This window comes from Mustela nigripes, chromosome 1 (genome assembly GCF_022355385.1).
Source record: "Mustela nigripes isolate SB6536 chromosome 1, MUSNIG.SB6536, whole genome shotgun sequence".
NCBI lineage: Eukaryota > Metazoa > Chordata > Mammalia > Carnivora > Mustelidae > Mustela > Mustela nigripes.
The window spans coordinates 47186854-47208906 of NC_081557.1; the positions used below are offsets into that span (position 1 = coordinate 47186854).

A 22053-nucleotide genomic window follows, 5' to 3' on the forward strand; every position below is an offset into this window, starting at 1 on the left:
ATGTACTACTTTCTGTCCATGCTGGCCCTCACCGATGTGGGCCTCACACTGTCCACACTGCCCACCACCCTGGCTGTGCTCTGGTTTGACCATTGGCTCATCGGCTTCAATGCCTGCCTGGTCCAGATGTTCTTCCTCCATTCTTTCTCTGTGGTGGAGTCGTCGGTGCTCCTGGCCATGTCATTTGACCGTTTTGTGGCCATCTCCAACCCTCTTCACTATGCAGCTGTCCTCACCGATAATGTCATCATTAGTATTGGACTGGCCATTGTGGCCCATGCAACCCTTTGTCTCTTCCCAGTGCCCTTCCTGCTTAAACGTCTGAACTTCTGCCCTAATAAGATCCTCTTGTCCCACTCATTCTGTTTCCATCCTGATGTGATGAGAAGAGCCTGTGCTGACATCACAATAAACATCCTCTATGGGCTTTGTATGGCACTGTCCACCGGTGGCATTGATTCTCTGCTCATCGTTCTCTCCTACATTCTCCTCCTACACACAGTGCTAGGACTGGCATCTCCCAGGGAACGCATCCGAGCCTTCAACACGTGTGTCTCCCATATCCTGGCTGTTTTTGTCTTCTTCATCCCAGGCATTACTCTGTCCATGATACACCGTTTTGGGGGGCACCTACCTCCCATTGTACATGCCTTAGTTGCCTATACATACCTGGTGGTGCCCCCTGTGCTCAACCCCATCATCTACAGTGTGAAATCCAAGCCTATCAGGGAGGCCATGATTAGGATGCTAAAGAGGAAAGACCAAGGCTGATGAAACTATGAAATATAACAGGGTCTGGGTACCATAAAAGAGACTTCCTATTCCTTGCAGGAAACTGCTACCCTTAGGAAGCACTAAAAACCCCTGGTCAAGGCTAGTGGGAAGACCATCAAGATAATCCATGTTGCAAATTTACATTCACTGTTTACTTGGTACTGGAAACAGTGCTGGGGATTAAAGACTGAAAAATATATTAAAAATGATCCTTTCTCTCCTGGTACAAACACAATCTTGTACCAGGACAAAGGCAGGTAAATACAGAACCAGAACACAAGTGCCATAATAACATTCTGTGCAAGAGATTACTAGAGGAACTGCAAATTAGTAGTTGCCAGAATTTGCCTGGGAAGATCAGACAAACCTCTACAAAGGAGAAACTGTTTTTTGTTTCATCTTGAAAAATGTATGGAGTCTTTCTAGGCCAAGTACAAATTCAGTAAGAAAGATAAAAACCTAGGAAGAAAGAGCAACATTTTTAAAAAGACTCCATATTTCAAAGAAATAAATGTGGTTGTGGGAAGATAACCATTCCTGAACTTCTTTATGCCTTTACCAGTTGTTATACTGATACAAGTGTGACTGTGTATATATAGAGTTTGAAGAGGGAGTGGTACAGGATGAAGCCAGAAATATTGTACAAACTGTACAGAATTGTACAGAACTACGCATACTCTGCTGAGATTCGTTTGTCCAAAACCATATGAATCACTTATTAAATATTTTTTACTGTAAAATAAGTTGGGAATATGAATTGCAGATTTAAAGTGTGTTGACATATAAGTGAGACTGGAGCCAAAAGACTATCAGTTTAAGCTCTTACCTGGCCTCAGGGTCTTCTCAGACATCATTTACTCTGCCTGTAATGTTCTCACAATCCCCCTTCCCCCTTACCCATGTATCAATCCTAGCTTCATGTCTCATTAGTCAAGTAGAAGCTTAATTTCTCAGAAAAACTTGGCCAATTCTTTTTTTCACATTATTCACTGAACTGTGTTTGTGTCCTATGCAATATATGTACATATATAATAGTTTGTCACTTGTCTAGACTGTAAACCCCAAGCAAGGGTGCCAAAATATACTGTTTGTAGTGGTATCTGTGAAATAATAGCTGCTTAATAATTCCTTTGAATGTATACATGAATTTGAGTGGGAAAAAGGGCAACAGATTAATTAATTAAGAGATAACTCAGAAATGTTTACTCCTGGAGCCTCTAGTCTTTCAGAGAAAAGAATACATATAAATAATTGCAAAGTTTGTGAAAAGGTTTCAAGTTGAGCTTAGATAGCTGACCTGGAAATATGAGAAATGCAAACCAACTGATTGAACTAAAGTCCCTCACCTAATTAAAGGTTTTCTACTTTTTCACCATACAGGATCTCCCAGGCCATTTTCCCCAAATTAATGTCCTTCATACCTGAGTTAAATACTCTGGTTCCATAAAGAGTTTTTTTAAGAAAGAAAATTACAATACTAATATTTGTTAATATATTTCTGCGTGAGTATACCTTTTTTTTCCAAGATTTTTTATTTTAGAGAGAGAAGACATATAAGTATGAGAGGGGCAAAGGGAGAAGAAGATGGAAAGAATGCCAAGAAGACTCCCACTGAGCATGAAGCCCAGTGAAGGGCTTGATCCCAGGACCTGGGATCATGACCTAAGCCAAAATCACAAGTCAGATACTAAACTGAGCCACAGTGGCACACCTCAAGTGTACCTTACAAAGTGATGCTGAAAGGGGATGTGTGTCTTTCTTATCTGGAAGCCCTGGAGAAGAATCTGTTTCCATATTCATTTGGCTGTTGGCAGAAGCCAGTCCCTTGAGATTGTTCAATTGTTGTCTATCGGCCTTCCTCAGCTCCTTAAGGCTGCTCACATGACCTCTTTCATCACCAAACCAGCAACAATGCATCACATCCTTCTCATATTTTCACTATCTCTAACTTCTTCTGTTATCAGCTAGTTGCAGAAATGTCTCTTCTTCTAAGGATTCATCTATCTTAAGGTCAGCTATGCCATATAGTAACACAATACCAGAAGTGATATTTCACATATTCAAAGGTTTGGGGAATTAGAACAAGATGTTTTCATGGGGTGTTTAGAATTCTCCCTACCATTGTGACTGAATAAATGGATTAATTAATGGGTGTTTCTATGGAAGTACACAATCAGGGTATCTAACCTGTTCAAAGGATTAGGAATGGATTTTCTCAAAATATAATTATGAAGATGTCCAAATTTTGAAGAGAAATTAACTAGGAAAAAATAGAGTGTTTAGGGAAAGGTATATTAGGCAAAGAAAGCCTTGTCTCCAAAGAGCTTGTAGAAGGTGAAGCATGGTGCAGTAAAGGAATGGAATGAAAAGCAGTACGACTGAATTCAAAGAGCAAAGAACCTATGGTTCAAGACAAGTATGAAAACATAAATGAGAAATATGGGAAATAATGTGCTAATCATGGATGAGGGTAGTTTTGACACAATTGCATTTATTTTTAATACAGCATTTTATATTATGTTGTAGAGAACAGATTAAGTTAAAGCTGTAAGGCATGCAAATTTATCAGAAGGCACTAAAATAGTTGAGATGAGATTTAGTGGAAACTTGGACTGGGTGTGTGGAAATAAAGAAAAAGAGATGGGTTCAAACTTAAATAAGTGGAAATTGTATAACTTGATTTTGGATCAAATATGAAGCTAAGAAAAGAAAGAGGAAAGGCCAAGGGTGACTGCTAGTTTGGGACACTTCAGGGTAAATTGTGGTATGATTAACTGAAATATAAAACATGAATAGAGAAACTTAGTTTGGTAAAGAATATCATGAGCTTGATTATGGACACTCTGAGCCTGAACTCCCCTGGAAACATCCAAATGGCTAGACCACACAGGCCATTGGACTTATAGCCTGGGAGATCTAGATTAGCCAAATGATCTAGTATAGAGATAAAAATTAGGTCATGATATACAGAAGGCAATAGAAACCATCAACCCAAATGTGACTACAAAACAACTGACGGCTGATTCCAGACCCTCTAATACCATGTTCTCTCATAAGACAGAAAAAAATATATGTGGTAAAGGAAACTGAGAGGTACTGAAAGAGGTAAGAGGAAAACCATGAATGTGATGCTACTGAGGTCATAGGAAGAAAATGTATCAAGAAAGAAGGAGTGGTCAACTGTGTTGAATGCTGTTGAAAAGTCAAGGAAGATAAAGACTTAAAACCCCAAACACACAGAGATCCTTAATGATGATAGTGAATGCTTTTTGGTAGTTTGACTGAGGCCAAAGTTATATTGGAGCAATGAAAGAGGAAAGATGTGTATTTGGAGATAAGTGATAGATAACTTTTCTAGGAGATTTGACTAAGAAAGGAAAGATATAAAAGAGGAATATAAAATCTAGGCAGGTTTATACTTGTTTTTAAAATAGAAGGGACTTGAACATAATGAATAATGAATGCTAGAAATGACTGAGATGGTAGATTTGAATAACCAAGAGGAAGCAGGAACAATAATGTAAGTTTCCTTATATTAAATTCATAAATTCAGACCTCCAGTGTCTTCTCTGTCTGGCAGGATAGCAGCAGTCTGACCTAATCTAAACTGAGTCCCTCATTTCCAGGTTTTATTTCCATTACTTTCTTTTTATTCAACAACTATTTATTCAGTGTTGTATTTACAAGGCTAGACTACTTTAACAACAACAAAAATATGTTCAGAGACAACACATTCCATTTTCACCTCTTCAACTGGCATAAATATGAGTTGGTGGGGAGTTGTAGGGAGAAGTTTGAGGCTCTACATAACTTTTCAAGAACTCAGGCTACTGGTGGTTTACCACATGCAACACACACGTTTCTAAGTCACATGTGATGTCAACATAGAACACCGCACATAGGAGGGTTTTTGAGCCAGTCCTACACATGGCACAGATCACTTCCACTCACACTGAAAGTAATGGCTAGAATTTAATCATACCCAACTCACAGGAGGCTAGGAAATGCCTCACTGTGTGTCCAGGATGGGAAAGAATTAGGTTTGGTGAACAATAGTCAATGTCTGCCATAAGAATGTATTACACCCCAGGCACACTGCAGAATGCCGAGGGTGCAATGATGAAGAGATTCAATGAAATAGTGCCCTCAGACACTCACATACAGCTCAGCAGTAAACACAAGTATTAAATAAGCACTTCCCAAACATATGAGTATTATAAGAGAAGAAGAAGGTGTGTTGTGGGAATACCTATCAGGGAACCTGAGGATTGAAAGCAGAAATGAATCTCAATCACATATAAAATCACATGTTTCAGAGGTTGTTATTTGAATTTCTTAATTAAGACTGTTTTCACATCATACTGAAGACAAAACCTGTTAAGCCTTGGATAGTACCCTCAGAAATGAGCTGATTCCTGTGCTTCTATAATCAGACTGTCTTCTTGTTCCATACCACACAACACCCCAAATAAAGCACAGTCCTGAAGGATCCCTCATCAGCTACCAGTTACCTTCAAATGGCCAATGTGATCTCCATCTGCTGTCTCACAGTTCCCATTTTAGGCCGTGGATCCAAAACCTTGCTAACTATAGCTTGCTGAGCCCTATGCCAGGACCTCCTAACTCAGAATCTACAATAACTATAGGTCAAAGCAAAAATGAAAAGGGGAATCACTAATTATTTTGAACTGAATGAAAATGAAATATATTGAATTTGTGAGGTGCAGGTTAAAGTAGTAATTAGAAGGAAATGTATAGCACTACAGGACCTATATAAGAAAAAAAGACTCCAGTACCTCAGCTTCCACCTTAAGAACCTAGAAAAATAAGAGGAAATTACAACCAATATAAGCAGAAGAAAGAAAATAATAGAGAAATACCAACAAAACAGAAAAAGGAAAGCAATAATGAAAATCAATGAAACCAAAATCTCTTTCATTAAGAAAAGCATTGATTGATAAGCTTCCAGCCAAACTGAACAGGAAAGAAACAAGAGAGAAGACACAAATTATCAATACCACGAATGAGAGTGGTGACCTCACTACAGATGCTGCAGATATTAAAAAGATTATTAATGTGAAGTGTGTAAACCTGGCGATTCACAGACCTGTACCCCTGGGGATAAAAATATATGTTTATAAAAAAAAATCTTAAGTCAGGATCAAGAAAGGGTGATACATCTTCTACTCCTTCTTAAAGTGTTCCTTCCCATTACCCCCTTTTCTAAAGATTTTTTTCTGGGTGATTTTCACTAGAAACAATGTTTACCTTCCAAATTCCACACTCTTTACCTTTGAAAGCATGACTTCTCTTTATATTTGTATGTCTATATCTTAATACAGAACAAAAACTCACAAGAACAGTTTAAAAATAAAGGTAGGGAGCAGATTTCCTGTCAATCATGGTGGCAAAAAAGGTGAAAAGGAAGAATACGAGAAGGAGGAGGAAATCAGTTTAGAAGTAAGTCAGGGCTCCAGACATGTCTGGGAAGATGACGAAGAGAAACTCTACCTCCTATATAAACTACCCTAGGACCTCTGGTCTAAAGTTGAATTTCTCTCATCCATCCCAACTCTGCTCTAAGTAACAGACATTATAAAAAAATAAAATTTTTTAAAAAAGGATACTTTGCAAGCTCACATGGCTATTGCTGAGAGTAATAAATGAAAAGTCTCTAAGATCAGGTTCTCTCTCTTATACTTCTCCATTTGTTTACCTCCCCCCACCAAAATAGTTCTTACTTTACATTGAATAAAAGAATACATAAATATGTTAGTTATGTGATGCTGGGCTCATGACACTGTGATATGGTTTCACCTGCCTCAGCACTGATTCTCCCTATAACCTCTCTCAGGAATGTCCACTTTTCCAAGAGGCTTCTTTGCCTACCATTTTCCTTGGTGAAGCATTGCCTGGAAGTTTTCATGGTAAAGTCTAATACAAACAGTTGTGTCCTCTTCTTTGTCCCCATTTCAGATATCCAGATTCTCCATCCCCCCATTCTTTAACTTTCTTAGAATTAAAAGCCCTTTATTCCCATTAGCTTCCTTAGGAGTGGAAAAAGGCAAACTACAATCTGATTCTGCATCAGCTACATTCCCTTTGGATCAAGTTTAACATAAAGAAAGCTCTGAGATGTGAGGGCAATAGATAAGAAGTTGTTTTGAGAATACAGTATCCCCCCACTTACCCACAGTTTCACTTTCCATGGCTTCAGCTACTTGCGGTCAACCACATCTGGAAACAGATGAATCTCGCCCTGACACATCAGAATGTCAATAGTTGCCTAGTGCTGCATCGCAATGCCTACAGAAATCACCTCACTTCATCTATCCTGTAGGCATTTTATCATCTCACATAATCACAAGAAGAAAGGTGAATACAGCACAATAAGATATTTTAAGAGACACCACATTCACAAAGCTTTTATTATGTATATTATAATTGTTCTATTTTATTATTAGTTCTGTTGCTAACCTCGTACTGTGCCTAATTTATAAGTCAAATTATATCATAAGTATGTATATACAGGAAAAAAATATAGTAGAGTATATATAGGGTTTGATATTATCTGCAGTTCCAGACATCCAACTGAGGGTCTTAGAATGTATGCTCTGTGGATAAGCAGGAACTACTGTACCTTAAGAGATAATAAATATCAAATATCAACTCTGAAATGCTAAGCCAATGGTATAATATGGTCTTTTCCCAAATTCAGGTCTATCTGAAAGGCAAGACAGTGGAAAGGTTAGCCCTCCACATGCATGTGCATCACACCCAAGGAAGTCTTATCTCATCTTAATTAAAGAAGTAATAAAGGGTATCTTACTAATTTGAACATATATGACTCAGAAGTCTCACCCCAAACTTTTATGAACTATAAATGATCCTGTTTCAAAGTATGAGCCAAAAAGTCTGGAACACTGAAGAGAAAATATTTATTTTGGCCTGACATATTGATAAAGAGCTTCATTTTGTAAGGTGTTACTAAAAAGAGAAAACAGCAAAAGGCAATTCAAAGGAAACAGAATGAAAGAAAGAATTTAAAAGTGCAAGAAACCACTGAGAGCAAGTACTATAAAGTAGCTAAAAAACACTACGTGGAAAAATTAGAAATATTACACAAAAAAATAAGATGGGGACCAGTATAAAAGTGAAAAAGAATGGCCTACTGTCATTCTAAGAAGTAATGCTATATGGCAGGCAATAAAAGACCCTCAGTGGATTTTAAGGAGAGGAGCAAGATAATTGGAATTGTGTTTGGAAAAACTCCTGCAAACTACATGGGATTTTGGGCTAGTGCAAAAGATGTTCAAGGTAAGGAGACAAATGTGTAGGTATGGCACTCCTCTAAGCAAGAGACTAGAGCACTAGTAGTCAAAATGGAGAACACAAGTCATGTTTATTAAACATTCCTAAATAAACCTTTAAAAATGAGTAACTTACAGACTGAGAGTTACTATTATTCAGACTTTTCCAGGACCCAACAAAAATCCAAATGACTGAGATGGTAGGGACAGAGACAACAATGTCCAAACAAAGGAAATGGGAAGGTAAAAAGATACCTGTGTGAAAGGCACATGATGAAGGTCTTTTTCCAGAACATACCTTAACTTCCAGCCAAATCTCCTAAAGAGGCAGCCTATCCTTCTCATTCTAGTCTTTAACTCCAGGCCCTTCCAGGTGACGCAGTGAGTATTCATGAAATAAGTGACCAGAAATCTAATCTAGAAGTCAAAAGAGTCCTTCAATAGCTTTGTCTCTATATCTGGCATTTAGTATTTATTAAGAAATTACATAAGGAAGGTAGTGCTAGTGGTGGTGGTAGTGGTGGTGTAGTTGTGGTGTACTTGTGGTGGTTGTGGTGGGGTGTGTGTGTGTGTGTGTGTGTTTATACCCACAAAATGTTTAAGTCACTTAAGATCAAACCCATGAAACTTACCCTGAGCATATTAACTGTCACAGACTAGGAATCACTTCTCAAATCTAGGATAATGGCTGAATCTTTATAAAAAATATATAAAGTGTCTGATTCATCTGTTTCGGCTTCCATAAGATTTATGAAGTATACAAACAAAAACAGACAAACAAAAAGACTGATAAAAGTATATGACAAGTGAAAAAAATATATATATGCAAATAAAGGAAGAACCTCGTCAAAAAGAACCCCAAGTGTAAGATTTATATGCTATCAGGACAAACACAAAAACACAGAAACACTGGTGGAAGAAAAGGATGTGAGAGTGGTTATAAATTCTCAGTGTGTGCGAGGAAGGTTGTTTTGATTCTTCCTGGATGTATCTTGATATCTTTGTTAAAGGACTCAACTTTCCTAAGATAAAGGGGGATTAAAAATTGGTTTACCTGTAGGGGTAGTATTGATTGGGGAAAGGGATTACTTTGAAGTTTAACTCTATATGAATATTAGAAGATAAAAATAAAAAGGAATAAACTAGACTAAACTAAAATTTTAAAAAAGGAATTCAAAAAATAGAAATACAAAAGAAAAACATAGGTGTATGTATAAAAAAGTTCATGGTAGAAGGTTATTATGGAATTTGATGTACTGTACAGCTCTCTGTGATGGTAAATAGGTTTTAAAAAAACCTATGTATAAAAAAAAAAATGAACCAGAATAGTGGGAATGAGTGAAAAATAAAAGTTTTCCTATGAAGTAGTGGTTGTTCTCTTGTAGTCCTTTATTTTTTTTTCTCTTTTTTCTTCTTTCTTGGTTTGTTTTCTGGGGGAAGGGCCTGCCACGTGGGTTTTCAGTCAATGATGTTCCCTGAGTTAAGTCCTCCCACCCGCCTCTCAAGGGGGTGGGCTCTGAGGAAACTGTTTTTGTTTTTTTTTTTTTTCAGGCTTTTGTTCTCTGGCGGTTTTTATGTTTGTTCACTTTTTTTTTTCTCTCACTTTGACCGCTTTTGATGGTTTTTGTAGTTTTAGGGGAAAACAAACTGCACCCTAATCACCCTCTCAGAGAATAAGATCCCCCTTGGCCACTGGCAGAGCAGGTTCCAAGTCGCGGTCCCTGGGGACGCAAGATCTTTTTGCTTATACCAAAGCCAAGGCAGTGGCGGCTCTCTGGGCAGCTCCAGACCACCAGAGAGGTTCCAAGCGGCAATCGCACACTGAGATTTTCCCGCTGGCCCCGGCTGGGAGTGCCTGGTCTTTCTGGGTCTAAGAGTGCCCGGCTTGTGCGCACAAATTTCAGGGGAGGCTGTGGGTCGTGCGCGGGTCTCAGGGTCTGAGAATGAGGCACAGGTTCATGGTTTGTGCAGGCGTCTTAGGCTCTGAAACAATGGCACGTCTCAAAAGGCGCCGGCTGGGCATTTGTACCTCTCTCAGGGGAGTATCTCAGGCTCTATAGCAGGGCTCTTGTGTTCTGTTGCCCAGCCTGGCTCCCATCCCCTCACAGGAAATGGAACCCAGGGGTTCTCAGGTGCGATGTCGGCTTAGGGACCAAGACCTGGTTTCTCTGCCGCACTCTCTCTGCCTCAGTGCCAGGGGAGTCTGTCCTGGGGCTGGGGACTTAAGCCCCTGTTCCTAGCCACCCTGATTCCCACAATTCCCCCCCCCCCCCCCCCCGCGATCCTTTGCTCTTTTGGAGTGCTTTCAACCAGTCTCCAAGTTAATGCTGGTATCCAGATGCAGGGCACTCTTGCTCATACTGGGGTATTACTTTCCAACCAGTCGCCTCTGGTGGCTCCCTCCCCCCTTTTATTTATCTTCTTTTTTTTTTTTAAGATTTTATTTATTTATTTGACAGAGAGAGAGATCACAAGTAGGCAGAGAGGCAGGCAGAGAGAGAGAGAGGGAGAAGCAGGCTCCCCACTGAGCAGAGAGCCCGATGTGGGGCTTGATCCCAGAACCCTGAGATCATGACCTGAGCTGAAGGTAGAGGCTTTAACCCACTGAGCCACCCAGGTGCCCCTTTATTTATCTTCTGATATCAGTCACCATTCCCACTCCGCTTTACCTGCCCACTGGCGTCTTCTGCTCCTGTAGAGATCCAGACGTGTATAATTCTGATCTGAGGCTGATTTCATAGGTGATCGGAGTTCTTTGGTAGGTAATCAGCTCACTTTGGGGTACAGGCTAAAAAGGCGCCTCCTCCTACTTCCCCGCCATCTTGTCCCCCCTGTTTAGGCTTTCAGATATATATTTTCAGCTATAAAACAGATATACACATTTATCATATGCCCATACAGAAGCATGCATACAAACACTAATAAAAAGTCTGGAGAGGGGCTCCTCAGTCGCTCAGTTGGTTAAGCATCCAATTCTTGATTTCAGCTTAGGTCTTGATCTTGGGGTTGTGGGTTCAGGCCCCTCACTGGATTCCACACTGGGCATGAAGCCTACTTAAAAAAAATCTGGACAAATAAACACCAAGATGCTAACAGTGTTTGTCATTTTATGTGAAAGTTTACTGAATTTATTATATTTTTCTTTTATATTTTGAGAGTGGACAAGTTTGTTTACAGTGATCATATATTGCTTTCCCACTAAGAACGAACATCTTCCTCTTTCATTCTCTCTTTCTCCCAATCCCTGTATCAGGGTACTACTGGGTAAGAGGCTGCTCCTCCATCCAAAATGACCAAAGACTGTACTGACTCTAGTTTATGCTCCTAGTTCTGCTGGCCACCACCTAGCTGAACATACCAGATTCTATACTGCTCACAATTCTTATCTTCTGGATTCCAGTCCAAGGAATCAGAAATGCTCTCTCCATGCCCTCTCTACCAAGAAGTCTGATAAACATAGCCAGAAAATTCTGGCTGGCTCTGTGTCATGCTTTCTGCTATACTATCTACTTCTCACACTCATGTACCTCTCTTTGGGCCTGATAAACCCCCTCCACCATGGGTGGTAGTCTCATTTCTGCTCTGTCTATTCCCACTGCACTCCTGGAGTGCCCACACCCTCTCTTTCCCATTCTGCTTTCTTCTAGAAGTGTTGTGTCTACCTTGTGAGGCACTTAGGTAGATCTCTGGGATCACATTCTTGCTAAGTACAGCTGGCAGGGGTGTAGTCTTTATTGGCCTCTCCTACGGTCTTGTTTTACAAGCACTAATCCTGTCAGCTTCCCCTGCAGGGCCATTCAGAGTCTAAGAGATATGTGGTGCCCAGTTATGTGAGCCTCTCAGTTTCTTTTGAGCCATGTTTGCCTTAACCTTGCTTTCTGACTAGCCACATGGGCCATTGACCTTGCTCAGCTTCATGATGTTTCCTGCTCTTGATTCCTGGTCTGTGGGAGACTTGTCATTTCTGACATGAGCTTCTAGTTGTTCTGAGCTGCATTTCTCCATGAAGTGTTTCTCCAGGTATCCAGTGAGTGCCTTTACTGCTATCCACACTATTTTCCAAACTAGCCACTTTTGGGGAGTGACCCAAACACACTTATGTTGTTACTACTCAGGTATGGTGGCAAATGGACCTAGAACTATTGGGATTAAAATCATCAGCAACATTTACAAGAAATTCCTATATGAAATACTAAATGAGTGAGGAAGAAAATTAAATACCTCCCCTAAAAAAATGAAAGACTCTGGAAATGTCTAATTCACTAACTCACAGGTTTCCCTAACAGACCCTCCCTCATAATATGGCATTGGGCATCAAAAGACAATTTTCTGTGATCTCATATAATTCATTGATCCCCATTAACATTAATTTCCCCACTGGTATAATAGTGATACTAATCATATTCCTTCCCATACAAAAGGTTGATCAGAAAATTAAATAAGTAAAAGTTTCCACAAGCTGTGAAACTCTCAAAACAGAGTATGTTCTCTTTCATTAATGTAGGTAACTATAGACTTTTCAAGGTTCTACTTCTAATCCTTCTCTTAAGGGCTGGTGTCCAGAAGAACAGAAATTATTTATTCTCTGTGGAGATTATTTTAAAGAAGAAGATCCAAGTATATCTCTTCCTGGGATCCAATACAGTTAGGGATTCTGAAAAGGAAATCACAGTTTTAAGCCAGATTATCTGATTGTATTTCACTCTTGTGTTTATTTTACTTTGCCATGCTTAACCCTTTCTTCAATATCTCTTAGATGTGTCACTCTCATCTCAGAATGCTGTAGAGTATCAGTGCAAGCAATTAGAGATTTGGGCTAAATAGGTAAATGGGAAACAATAATCCTCCAGCCACAACCACCTCATGGTTCTAATAATTATATAGAGAGAATTATAAAAGGAAAATAACATTTTACAATGGGGCTTGGTAGGATATGAGTCTACCCCTATCTTATAGAGATTCTTCAACCAGTTTCATGTTTAAAGAATCAGTTGTATTTCTTAAGTAGGGAAGATTTTTTTTTTCTAATACTGTCTTCTAAAATGTTATATTAAAATTTGAACTGAAAAACTTTGAGTAAAAAAGGAATTTTCACTGACACCTATGGATCTGAAGTAGGGGTCGTCACATGGAAAAGACGAAGGATGCGGTGCCGAATCTCCTTTGTCTTGACTCCATAAACAATAGGGTTGAGCACAGGAGGAACAAGCAGGTAGATATTGGCCATGATGATGGGTAGAAGGGAGTTATGCCGCTTGCTGAAACGGTGCACCATAGATAATCCGATGAAAGGTACATAAAATATGAAAACAGCACATACATGAGAGACACAAGTGCCAAATGCCTTTGCTTGGGCTTCACGTGTCAATCCCAATACAGTCTTGAGGATAAGTAGATATGACAAGGAGATGAGAAGTGAGTCCAGGCCAATGGCAGAGATGATGACAATGAGGCCATAGATGATATTGACACGGATATCAGCACAAGCCAGCTTCATGACATCTTGGTGTAGGCAGTAGGAATGGGAAAGAATGTTGGAGTGGCAGAAAGGCAGCCGTTTGATGAAGATAGGCAGGGGTGCCATTAGTGCAGTACCCCGTACCACAGCAGCCATGCCAATCTTAGTAACACGAGGCAATGTTAGCACAGTGGCATGGCGTAATGGGTGGCAAATGGCCACATAGCGGTCAAAGGCCATGGCGAGCAATACTGTGGACTCCATGCCAGATAAGGAGTGGATGGCAAACATCTGTAGCAGACAAGCATCAAATTGGATGATAGTGGAATTGAACCAGAAGATGGCCATCATTTTGGGCATAGACGAAGTGGAGATAAGGATGTCAAGGCCAGAAAGCATGCAAAGAAAAATATACATGGGCTCATGTAGGCTGTGCTCAGTCCTCACAATGTAGATAATTGTCAGGTTACCTAGCACAGCAATAAGGTAGAGGGAGCACAATGGAAAGGCCAACCAGAACTGAGCTTCTTCCAAGCCTGGAAGACCTATTAAAATAAAATATGTGGCACTGGATTCATTGCTTTTGGGGTCCACCATAGTGAAGAAGCTGAGACTCAACCAGTGCCAGGCAGGTAAAGGCTGGAATAAAAACACAAGCCATTGTCAGATCCTCCAGGATCCCAATGCCATCTTTTTTCCCCTCTACCCTGATGTCTGTTCTCTAGCCCAAAATCTAACTTCATTGACTATCCAAGCTCTGATTCTATTCTAAACTCAGCCTAACCACCATTTGCAACTCAAGGCCCAGTTCTAATCACTAATCCCACCTCTAAAGTCAATACTGAAAACAAATGAAATACTAAGACAAGTTGCCAGAGAGCGGTTGAGTGTGAAGAAGAGCTCATGGCCAGCATCAGGAAGGACTTATACCATTCACTGGGCTCAGGTTGTGTCAGGAATCTTTGTTCCATCATTGAGCTATTCCACAAGGGTTCCCTCAGACCAGACAGAGAGCAAAACACTGGAAGCATGAGATTTAGGGCAGAGAATGAAAGTTTAATTCAAAGTGCTGGAGGAAGAAGGCATAAGGAGCCATATTTAACTTAGAATTTCAGGCAAAGAAGCCAAAGTCATCAGTGTCTTAAACCTTCTGTGCTGACCTCTCTATAACCTATGACACTACAAGGAGTTCCCTTCTTCTTAAAAATTCTCTCTTCTCCTCCTACTGCTCCTAAGCACTCTATGATCACCAGTTCTTGGTCTCCTTTCTGGATCTTCAGCCTCCTATCCTTGACCCTTAAGCATACTTTTAGATAATAATGCTCTCAGAAATTTATCCTTAGTTTTCCTCTTATTCTACACCCTCTACCCTGAGCATCTTGTCCCTTTCTATAAGTCCATTTGTTATGCCTAAACTACGGATTCCAAATCTGTTTAGTAAGCTTTGAACTGTCTCTTGTGATCCAGATTCATAACTCTAAAGCCTTACTGAAAGGAATCACCTGTGTGTCTCTCAAGCACATCAAACTCGCCCTGTCCAAAAACAAACTCTTCTACAGGCTGTATCGTATGGTTGTTAAGACTACGAGCTTTGAAATCAATCCTGGATTCATATCCCAGTGAATAACTTCCCAGGGAAAACCAGTTAACCTTCCTAAGCATCCGTTTCCCCATCATTAAAATGAGGATAATATTTGCTGCCTAACAGAGCTCATTATGAAGATTCAGTAAGATGATAAGTATAAAGTATTTAACACAATGCCTTACACACAGTAAATGGGCAAAAAATTACATCTGTTGCTGTTGTTAACTGTTTTCTTCTACTATGTCCTCTCTTCTGCAGGATGGCCTGAACAGCCACACAAGCTCAGAGACTCTGAGTCTGTCTGCCATGCTTCCAGCGCCTCCTTGTTTATCTGCACAATTCCAATAATCTTCAAAGCAAATGAACTCAGATCACTATCTATTGCTTAGAAAAAGAAAATACCTTTCAAAGTTCCACATTAATTCTAGAAAAAAGATCAAACTGTTAGGCTGTGGCAAAAAAGTCTGTCTTCCAGCATCTGGCCGTAGGTTTCTCTCTTACCACTGCTGACCATGGCTCCTGTGCTCTAGCACATTAGAATGCATGCCATTTTATGAAGGTGGCATTGATTCCCATGCTTCTATGTTTTTTTCATCTTTTTTCTCATCCCTTCATCAAGATCTTCCCAGATCCCCCTCCTTGACTTCCCACTGAGCAAAATCTTACTCATCTTTCACACCCTAGTTTACTATCTCTCTCCTATGCTGTCTTGCTAAGCTTCTACCCCTGGTTATAATAAAATGTTTCCTGCCCTCTGCTCCCAAAGAACTGTGTTTAGGTCTCTTTTCCAGCATGTATAGTCCTGAACTATATAATTATTGCTATATTTGTTTTTCCCTGAATTATGGATTCCTGAATGGCAGGAACCCTACCATATTTTTTAATTGGTATTCAGTTAACATTTATTGAAAATGAAAGTGAGTTTTATCAAAAGAAGAATCCCTCAATACACATCTAATGAGGATAGCATGGCCAAGGAGGTAAGAAGGACTGCCAGTTGTATGAGCTACAGAGACACTGAAGAAGAATGGAAGAATGTTTAGAAGGTCAGTGTATGATAGTCTTCATTTTAGAACAAGAATCTTTAGGGTCAAACAGAAAAGGCCTTTCTTACCCCGGGATCCAGAAGGCACAAGAGAATACATGGAGTATGGGGCAGGTACAAAGCCTTGGCTCTACACAAATGCAAAGTAGGCACAGAGGACGGTTTATGTCCAAGAGACAGGGTGACCCAGGATCCTTCCTCTGCAGACATCAGCAAGAAGGCTCTGCTACTCCAGAGAGCCAGATATCTACACCATCCAAAAATTCCACGGAACAGACATGGTAGAATGGGGTCACAATGTGCCACTTTAGGAAACACTGGATTGGCATATTCCATCCTATTACCCCTCAGGGCCAAGTGATGTGGTAAGCAGAATTCTGGAGCTAGAAACTCAAGTCTAAGCTCAGAATAAATGTAGAAGACAGTAAGAACCTTACAGTGTTCCTGCAAAATTATGAGGTAAGACCTGTCAAAGGGTATAAAACACCTATCACTTCGTATGATGCACTTTTTAAATTTTTTCCATTAAAATGGGGAACAAGTCTCCTCAATATGTAGAAAGTTTCCAAAAAATTTCAGTTCCCCCTATTTGTCACCTAAATTGCCACTCCACCTTAAGCACACACTCGTGCACGCATGTGCAAGTACAAACACACACACACACAGACACAGTAACAGACGATCTCCCACAATGGCAACAAGAAGAGGACACAGCTGTCCAGGAAGGGAGGCACCTCAGCAGTATAAAGTGGGTAGCTACTATTGGTAGAAAACATCAAGCTGGGACACAGAACACCCCAGCAAAAGGAAAATGAAGGAATGTTACAGGGACCAGCCAGAAGGCACAAGCCCTAAAACATCTCAATCTCCCACAGTCCTGCCAGGAGGTGGGGAGAGGAAACCTGTGCCATCCTGCCTGAATGGGCTGTTGGTAATTAAAACCATTTGCATCTACTCAGAGAGAGAACATTTGGAGCTCCAGGGGAAACAAAAGAAAGAAAGTCTTTTTTCTTTTTTCTTTTTTCTTTCTTTCTTTCCTTCCTTCCTTTTTGTTTTTTGTTTGTTTGTTTGTTTGTTTGTTTTTGTTGTTGAAAGCCTGATTATCCTAGCCCTAGGGAATAGGCCTGGGATTTTCTCTGAAAAGGTCACACTATCTCAGCAAGTCCCAGCCATGTACTTTGGAGAACTATGAAGTACATCTTGGCCCTCTCCTGAGAATGGAGGGAGCAGAAGCTGCCAGCGACACAGAGCAGAAACACACTGTGAGGCCTTCCAACCTCATTCCTTCCTCCTGGCTTCCAGACTCCATCCCCCATTGCCAGCTAAGCTCGCACCATCAGCCCATTCTTGCATTCTTCCCATAGCTCTCCGAACTCCCTGTTTCTCAGAGACCCGTGGAAAGGCAGTCAGAGAAGTAGACCAGGGACTACAAGCTCTATTTCTTCTGATCCAAGAGAAGAGTAATGAGGTCATTCCCAATGCTAATTTTACTGCTTTTTATGATAACAGAAATCACTGAGTGTCTACAAAACATGGGACACTGTAAAAAGAAGATCTCTAACCTTAGAACAATTCTGCATGATTGGAATTCTTATGTATCTTCTCTATATTATAGCTCAGAAAACCAGGTCCCAAGGGATTAAACAATGTTTAGGGTTTAACAGATGAATGGAAAACAGAGTTTAACAGATGAATAGAAAAGCAGAAATTTAACCTGAACTAACATCAACACCCATACACTTTCTACTATTCTAGGCTGCCCTTAATTGTGCTGCACCTTTTGAAAGCAATCAAATCTTCCCAAGAGGCAGGGTAGAATGGCCAGGTAAGTAGGACACCAGGCCCAGGTAGATCCTTAGAAGGCAACTCAAGAGGCAGGGAAGAGAACCCCCACCCCCAGAACAGGACTCAGGCACTCTCCTTTCAGCCCCAACTCCTCTGGTAGTAAGTTTGGGTTGGTCCCATAGTGGAGATTAAAAAACTTTATCCTCTACCCAGTACTTCCTTCTTATATGATTAGAGCCTCTCATCAACCTGTCAGGCAGGTATTATTAATCCCATTTGACTGATAAGGATGTTGAGGGTTGATTAGAGCTCTTAGTGACAAATCCATATGCTTTCCGATAAGCCAAGCTACTGCCCTGCCCTCTCTCAGTCTCCTTCAGAATGGACCAACGTTTTATAAGGACTATTTTAATGTTAATCTCCAAGAAATCCAAACTTTGAGGACCTGTGAGTCTAGAGGGCCTCTCCAGGACTCAGAACACTTGACCAACTCTCCCCACTTGTGTGCAGCAGGGAAGGGGAGTAAGGAGGGAATGGAAGATGGGATTCATAGTCATTGCCATTGTCTGGGCTAAACACACAGAATGCTCCATGCCGAGAGCAGTGGGGTAAGGACCTCTGGTGTCCCTGCCAGTCTCTGTGGGAACATCTGGAAGACAATGTCCTTGGAGAGAATCCAGAATACCTGGGAGCCTCTGGCTCCTACTCGTAGGCCCAAAGAGGGAAGGCAGACTTCAGTGGTGGACAAGAACTGTAAGATCTAATCACTCACTTCATTAGAGGGGGGTACTTTCCTTAATACCCCATGGGTGTGGTAGCCCCAGAATCACTTTGACCCCAAATCATCCACATCTTTTGCCCCTCTTACTTTGCCTTGATTTGATAACGCAGATGAACCTTTACAGAGCCTTGGCCACTCATTTTAGAATGGCCAAAATGAGAGTAGAAGTTGCATTCTCTCATTTTTCCAACTAAAAACTAGAGTGAGGCTCTACTTTTAGAGCCTTACTACAGCTGGGAGCCTCATTTTACTTACTCTAGTCAGCCTGGCCCTCCAAAGTCACCCCCAAACAGAGCTCCAGGGATTCAGGTCCCTGCCCCTCCACATCCCACATATAGGACCAGAGTCAGTAAAAGTCCCACAGACCTGCAAAGCTTGACCCAATAATCAGTGCCCATCAGAGCTACTCTGCTGCCTACACACAGGCAAATGTGGTGCAGTGAAAAAGCCTGATCTTGGACTTTGATTGATCTATTGATCTTTTTCCAGTAATTATTGATTTACTGGCTGCCATGTACCAGAACCTGTGCTAAGCATTGGAGATAATGAGACATAGAGTGAACAAGGCACAGCTCAGAACTCCAGGGGTGGGGAGAAATTGAGACAAAACATGAAGCTATCACAACATGTTGTGTTAAATGCTAGCATAGGGGTAAGTACAGACCTCAGAAGCAAAGCAGACAATAGGTTACCAAGTTGTCAGTCCCAGAGGACTTCCCTGAGGAGGCGACCTCTGAGCCAAGACTTACAGAGTTAGTCAGTTAACCAGACAGGATGGAGAGTATGGGGCCAGCATCATTCAGACAGACAGTAAAAACACTGAGTATGTTTGGCTCCATGTACCAAAACTGGAGATAAAACAGCGGATGAAACAGAAAAGATCATAGTGCGTAGAGCTCACACACTATGAAGGAAATAACAAAAAATAAACAAATAAGCAATAACATGTGAGGGAAAGATAAATGCACCAAGATAAGATGGAGGAAGAGGGTAGGGGACAGGTAGGGCACCCATATTTGAGAGGGGGTCAGTGACAGCCTCTCTGAGGAGGTGACATATGAACCAAGAGCTGTGTAGGAACATGCCAGCCATTCTAAGATCTAGGGAAGGAGCTGAGGAAACAAAAGGAGAAGGTCTTCTGTTCTGAGGATTCACAGAACAGAAAGAAGGTCAATGGAGCCAGAGATACAGAGAGCACAGGAGAGATTTAGAAGATGAGGTCAGAAAGGAAGAAAGGGGCCAGATCATGTAATGGCTTACAGGACATGGCAAAGGGCCTTCATCTAATTCTGAGTGACTTGGGGGAACTAAACCAACAGACTGGATGTAATTTGTTAAAATTACACACACACTGGTGGGGTACCTGGGTGGCTCAAATGGTTAAGCAGTGTTTACCTTTGGCTTAGGGCATGATCTCAGGTTCCTAGAATCCAGCCCCTGAGCAGAGAGCTTGCTTCTCTCTCTCCCTGTACCCCCAACCCTAGCTTGAGCTCTCTCTCACTCTGTCTCACTCTAAATAAATAACTATAAAAATCTTAAAAAAAAAAAGTGCACACTGGCAAATTTGAAGACCTAGAAAGAGAGTATACTTTGTTTGGAAAGCTATGAGTGGTTTAGTGAAGCTGGGGAACAGAGTGCATGGCAGAGGAAGTCACGGTGTGGCAATAATGCACTTTTTATATGGGATGAAGACTGGAGCCTGACCCAGGCATAGACAGAGTCAGGGCCAGAGCTCCAGGAAGACTGCTAAGTCCCAATATAAGCCACAGTCTAACTCCCAATACAGATGACAGAACAAGGCCTAAACCTCCAATCACAAACTAAGCTTTACACACACTAACACCTGGGACTGTCCTGTTAACACACAAACACCAACCTAACTCTAACCCAACCCCAACCCAGTTTGTTTTCTGTCCCTTCACCTTCATTTAGACCAACTCCTGCCAAGCCCTAGATGGGCCCCCCCAGGAAACTGATAATTAAAAATTGCTTGAAAACTACCCATAGGCAACATCTACCACTGTCCACACTTCCCTTTATCCCACACAGAAACTGCTAACACTGTCCTTTGAGTCGGGAGCCTCCTTCATGTTCCCCGGCTCCACCCCTATACTTCATCATACCCTGGTTTCTCCTCCCTTAGATTTGACAGGTCTAACGGGAATTCCCTACCTACAAGAAACCCACACATCTCTGCATACCCCCTGGTCTCCTGCACTCACCGCAATGGCCTGGAAGTAATGTGTGTCTTTTTCTCCAGTCCTCTTCCCAAAGATGTCTGGCAGACTGTGCTGAAGTTCTGCATTCTCTGTCTCCACCCCCTTCTTTGTGCCTCCCTGATCAAGGTTATTTATTCTGTCTTACCTCCTCCCTCCTTCTGCTTTCCCCTCCTGGGGGGCAGGCGTGTTGCCCCGAGGGTCTATCAGCAAGTACCCCCTCAGTAGCCAACTGTGCGTCTGATGTCCTTCTTGGCTTTTGTGTCCTGGGAAAGTGCACCCCGGGTATGGGGAAGGAAGGGAAGTGGGTAGAGAGGGTCTCTAGAGTACTCTCCAGATGGGCCCTGTGCCAGTCAGGATATTGGCCAGTTCCCAATGTAAAGTTTGACAGGCGGATGAGTAAGGAAAGGCTACAAGAAACTCATTTGTGTGACTGTGGACTTTGTGAGGAGCGTTTTTCCACGTTTCTTCCCAGGCTCAGTAAACTCAGACAGAGGAAAAACAGAATAAGCTTTCACTGAGGCCCCACAATTAAGTACCACCCCCTCTTCTTCCTGGAGCTTTCTCTATCCTCTGCCTTCTTCCTGTTTGTGGCCCCTGTTGGATCCTTGCTGAGTCTGGATCCCAATGGACCCATCAGCCTTTCCCCCAAAGCTCTAGGGCTACATTTTCTTTGTCTACCAGGCTCTGGGCCTGTGTCTAGCTAACTCATAGCATGGATCCCTGGGGAACATGCTATCTTCCATTCCCTGGCCTTGGATTCCTGAACTTCTGGCTGAAGAAGGAGGATGTGGTTTCTTTAACCCTCTCCTACCTCCAATACCAACCATAAAAGACCAATGCCATCTGGTTTCTCTCTTAAGGGCAAAAATAGTAAGAGAACATTTTAGAGAGCTAGAGAGCTAGAGTTTTAATGTAAAACTAAATGCCTTACATATTTAAATATGTTTTCCAAAGTGCATAAATAAAGCAAAGTGAATTTTAGTTGGCTTCTCCTTGTTGTCTACTTACCAGTTTTACAACTCTTAAGTTTAAAATATACAACCTAGAGCATGCTAACTCAAATTGTGCAAAAATAAATCATGTCAAATCAGGCCAT

The 22053-nt window shown here is 41.3% G+C and overlaps 2 protein-coding genes across 2 annotated transcripts; one reads left to right on the forward strand and one right to left on the reverse strand.

Moving 5' to 3' along the window:
• Window positions 1-771, forward strand: LOC132011790 (olfactory receptor 51G1-like). The gene has a single exon (XM_059390933.1). It carries the CDS (start codon window positions 1-3, stop codon window positions 769-771), a length of 771 nt encoding a protein of 256 aa, XP_059246916.1.
• Window positions 772-13103: 12332 nt separating this feature from the next.
• Window positions 13104-21040, reverse strand: LOC132011799 (olfactory receptor 51E1). The gene is made up of 2 exons (XM_059390944.1): window positions 20961-21040; window positions 13104-14181 (listed from the first exon to the last, which is right to left on the reverse strand). Exon 2 carries the CDS (start codon window positions 14137-14139, stop codon window positions 13186-13188), a length of 954 nt encoding a protein of 317 aa, XP_059246927.1. The 5' UTR covers window positions 14140-14181; window positions 20961-21040; the 3' UTR covers window positions 13104-13185.
• Between the last annotated feature and the right edge of the window lie 1013 nt (window positions 21041-22053).